At 37.9% G+C, this 4654-nt stretch overlaps 1 protein-coding gene across 1 annotated transcript; it reads right to left on the reverse strand.

Moving 5' to 3' along the window:
* Window positions 1–301: 301 nt before the first annotated feature.
* Window positions 302–3248, reverse strand: LOC106429817 (multicopper oxidase LPR1). Its single transcript, XM_013870576.3, has 4 exons — window positions 2856–3248; window positions 1315–2439; window positions 686–1021; window positions 302–599 (listed from the first exon to the last, which is right to left on the reverse strand). The coding sequence occupies exons 1-4, from the start codon at window positions 3084–3086 to the stop codon at window positions 546–548; spliced, it is 1746 nt and encodes a 581-aa protein (XP_013726030.1). The 5' UTR covers window positions 3087–3248; the 3' UTR covers window positions 302–545.
* Window positions 3249–4654: the final 1406 nt, after the last annotated feature.

Here is a 4654-nt window from a genome sequence, read left to right on the forward strand (position 1 = left end):
ATTTATTTGATATTTTAGTTTTGTGTACTGTAGTAGATCAATATGTATAAGTTTCTGTGCTAATGAGACGTGTTAATTTCAAGTTGATTTTGTTTTAGGTCGTACATAACTTGAAATCATGGCTCTGACTTCGGATTATATTGGTGCGTTATAATTCGGGCTTTAAAAATTGGTTTTGGTTTAGGCTTTTAAATCTATTTTCTGGTTAGTCTTTCGTACTGAGCGCTATCAAATCTCCTCTCGACTTAAGAGTTGTATAAAGACTATAGAGTTGTTTTTGCCACATTACTGGTCTCGCATATACTTCTTAAAGTTGATATTTTTATTGGAACTTAACTGTCTCAAAGAAAGCTTATTTAAGAACTCAAACGGAGACACGAGAAATATTACACAAGGATTAGTAAAAGTAAATATTATATTACATTATCAATGGGTTTCTTTTTATGATTTAGTCCCATATCATGTATGTTTTGATTGTATCTTCTGAAGAGTTATATCGCACCACAAAAACCTCGTAGAGAGTCCATTAGACTTGTTGACATATATCACTTGATGACCTTAAGCGGCCTCATCATCATATTGTCCTCGTGGTCCAATATCTACAATGCAAAACATTATGTTGTTTTTAAAAACCAATTTTGTAATAGCGATTACCAATTTCATAATATTCAAAACTTCTACTTACGTGACAATGGTAGACGTAGCCGGGTTCTTGGGTCGGGTCGAACGGGTAAGATGCGTTACTGTGGATATAAGAGAACCGAACCAGTATCCTCGTAACATGTCCTGGCATCATCTTGAACACGTTCTTCCAACCCCTCTCGTGCGCCGTCACCGCTGTCTTTTTTCCACGTGCGTATTTGCTAATTCGGCACATGACGGCGTCATTGTATTTTGTCATACACCCCGTAAACTCCTCCAGTCCTGCCGCTAGTAACGCCGTTTGCTCCACCACTTTAAACAGTCCAAGATGAATGTGTAATGGATGGTTATCCTCCGTCAAGTTAATCACTTCCCACACCTTGAGTTTCACAAAGATTATTAAAATAAAAAGACTATCAATCTTACGTAGTAAATTTTAAATAGGACTACTAATCACTTTCTATGTTTCGTATTAATATTTTTCATCTTTTACATATATTAAAACACACAGTAATATTTTCTCATAAATACATTATTTTCTACAATTAATAATACTAACCTAATAATAATTTAATTAATTTTTTGAAGTTTATAATTTTTATTACTACTTAATATTTTGTGAAATAATTTTCTTACAACATTTTTTGAGGGGAATAAGTTAATCAGTAGTACCTCGGTGGTTCCTGCTTTTGGAGTTTCCGTCACCGGAGCATCGTAGGGTAAGCCGTTGACGTACAAATGAGTTGGCTCGTCCGAGTCACTAACATATTCGTACATAGATATGTAACGAGTCAGCACAGCATTTGACACGTCAGCTGGCGGATAGTTAATGAGCTTGTTCGGAATAGTCCACGTGTCAGCCTCATAATCATCGCTGACTATAAATTTCATAACCTTGCCGCTTTCTTCGTTGACAGGATCACCACCAGGGTAAGGATACGGCGCGTCGTTGGCAAGCACCGCCGTACACGACGGAGACTTCGAAAAGTCAACGACAACATCTACTATTTCCGACGGAGACAAGAGAACCGACTTAGTCGTGACCGGTTTAGACAAATACGCTGAGTCGGAACCAACGACCACGAAGTCGAGACCGTTGGAGAAGAAGAACCTGAAAAACCTAGCGTTGCTGGCGTTTATGATGCGGAACCTGTATCTCCGGCGCCGGACGGATAATCTCGGCCATGCCTTTCCGTTAACGATGATTGCGTCGCCGAAGTATTCCGGTTGCCATTGCGGGTGTATCGATGGGTTGTTCCCGGTGGCGTTCATGTAAATAGAACCGTCCTTACGGAAGCTACGGTCGAAAACGACCAATGGCCGGTCAAACTCGTTGCCGGTGGGTAGCCGGAGAGGAGCTTCGACGGTGTCGTGGCGGAGAATGTATGCGCCGACCAAACCAGCGAGAAGGTTGACTCGGGTCAAACCCATGGCGTGGTCGTGGTACCACATGTTACCAGGCTGCTGCATGTTCTCGTAATGCATAGTCGTTTTGGTCCATTTGGGTCCTGTTTCTCTGAAACCGGCAGTGAACCATGCGTCAGCATTTCCATCGCTTGATGGTTCGTGGATTCCGCCGTGTAAGTGAACCACCGTGGGAATTCCGCCGTATTTTGGGGCCGCCGGGGAGATTGTTAGATCCAAAGGGAGGATGTGAGATGAAGGGAGGTGGTTTCGCCATGTCACGTATGTGTCTACTCCATATACGGCTTCGATCGTGGGACCAGGAACTGTTGCACTTCTTCGTGATGTACCGTATGCAAATACAGGTGTGGGAGGCAAATCTCTGTGGAATTTCTGTTTTCATAAAAATATAAAATTTAGAACCATTTACATAGTGCCTTCAATTGTTTTTAATTAGATATCAAATTACATTTTATCGTACTCGTAGCTATATGATTTACATTATTTAGTTTCTTAAGTTTCTCGATATTTTTGTTAAAAATAAATGTTTTAGTAAATAAAAATACATATGTGGTTTCGGGCTTACGTGAGAAGTAGGTCGACGCTCATTATGTCTTTTTATTGCCAATAAAGGTATAAAGAGCGATGATAATTGAGGACAAGAGTATACAAGTAAAAGAATCTTATCATTTTACCAACGACTAGCCTAAACAGGTGACTATGATGATTCTACCACCAATCCAGAAGAATCTAATTCGATTATTCTACTATGGAGAAAAAGATACTGAATGAGAGAAAAAGAAGAATACCCATTTGGTGTAGAACATGCCGATTTGAAGAGAAATGGGTTTGAGGACGCCATGGACATAGTGAAAGCCATGGAGCCTTGGCATATCTGGGAGCTCATCAACGAACATCTTTAGCTTCCCAACTTCGAATAATTGTTCCTCGAACTCCCCGCAAATGCCACCGAGCCACGTCAACGTTAGTATTAGCACCATGGCTATGTTCATCCTTCTCCGACACAACATAGAGTCCATTTCTGACAACTCAAGTGAATTGTGTGTGTGTGTTTGTGTGAGTGAATTATTAACTTCGAGACAGATAAACTAACTTTCTATCATTAGATTACATATATAGGAGTGTGTGTGTTTTTGAGAGAACGTGGTGGGCTTTGGTTCACACCCCTAAGTCTTATTAAACAGTATAGGATCTTTACATTTTATACTACAATCAATCTAGTTTTGTGTAACTTTTTTGCATGATGTGCAGATGGCATTTCATTTTTAATTATTCAATTACCTTTCTTTTCAATATGTTTATTTTGGGTTTTCTTGTCTGTCTTTATATTCTCTTATGAAATTTCATTTCACACTCTTATAGTCTTTAATACCGGATTTTCAGAAGTATACATTTAATGAGAATTGCGTATAATATGCAAAGCTTAATGACTAGTGAGATATACAAAGAAACTCGAAGACAAATGAGAGCCTAACTCGAAGACTCGTCTTTATAGCTTTGCATACTCTTCGAGGTAGGTAGTTAGGCTGATTAGTATGTATAACTATGAGTCTTGTAATCGACGATAGATCTTAAACTCCTTAATTTGGCTGTCGGTTAGCAATTAGCAATCAGTTCGTAAGAAATCAGATTGTGCTTTTAAAATAGATAAATTTTAGTTTTTTTTTAGTTTTTTTTGTTTATAATACTGATATTTATGTTCGTGTGGGGTTCACAGGTGAAAAAGCTACTAGGCGACGTATATACAATTACAAATACAATGGCATGAGGATTGGCATTGTTATAAGAACATAGAAAGCGAGGGAACATTGATGAGAACATGCAAAAAGTAGCAATGAGAGTGCAAATTTCATTTGGCTCATGACGTGGCAAACATTACTCACGATTATTGCTTGCTTAAAATCTCATAAACCTTAGTATAAAATAATGAAACAATGGCACACTTAACGTTTCTGAATTTTTATTGTATTTATGAATTCAAAAGTTGTAGTATCCCAGACGTGTTTTGTATCCTCCTTTGTTTCATTATTTTGTATCCTCTATTATTCAGTGAAAGCGTTTGAAAAAAGTATCCCAGACGTGTTAGCAAAGCACCTAATTACATCAAGGGACCGAAAGCTTTATACTAAATCTGTTATTATATATATATACAAACTACAGACTATTACAAAAAGTGCTTGAGAATTAGGTTACATCATGAAAAGGTATAATTTACACAAAATTGTTCACACACATATTTATGCTCAGAGGACTTTAGCTAACATTTTTCGGCTGGAGTCACCCACATAATCCATTTTCATATTTTCTCATAACATTATATAGTAGTGGTTCACTGAATATGAATCTGCCATGTCAAAAAAAATGAATATGCATTCTGCAGTTACTTAAATATCGATGCGGGTCGTTCGAACACATGAAATAATCTTAATAAATACTTCATAAGAAACTAACACACAAGCAGAGAAGTAGGTCGTCGATGACTTCGAAAATTCATAAGACAAAATCGGATGATAAGAAAATAAAGGTGAACATGTAACGGCTCGTGTGTCGCAAAAGGTAGGAGCTCAAGTGTGAAAGGAATTTGAGA

This window comes from Brassica napus, chromosome A9, assembly GCF_020379485.1.
Source record: "Brassica napus cultivar Da-Ae chromosome A9, Da-Ae, whole genome shotgun sequence".
Lineage (NCBI taxonomy): Eukaryota > Viridiplantae > Streptophyta > Magnoliopsida > Brassicales > Brassicaceae > Brassica > Brassica napus.

Coding starts and splice junctions, on each gene's coding strand:
- LOC106429817 (XM_013870576.3), bottom strand. CDS start 3,086: ATGGACTCTATGTTGTGTCGGAGAAGGATGAACATAGCCATGGTGCTA. Junction 2,440..2,855: donor GCATGTTCTACACCAAATGG/GTATTCTTCTTT, acceptor TTATGAAAACAG/AAATTCCACAGAGATTTGCC. Junction 1,022..1,314: donor CAAAAGCAGGAACCACCGAG/GTACTACTGATT, acceptor GTGAAACTCAAG/GTGTGGGAAGTGATTAACTT.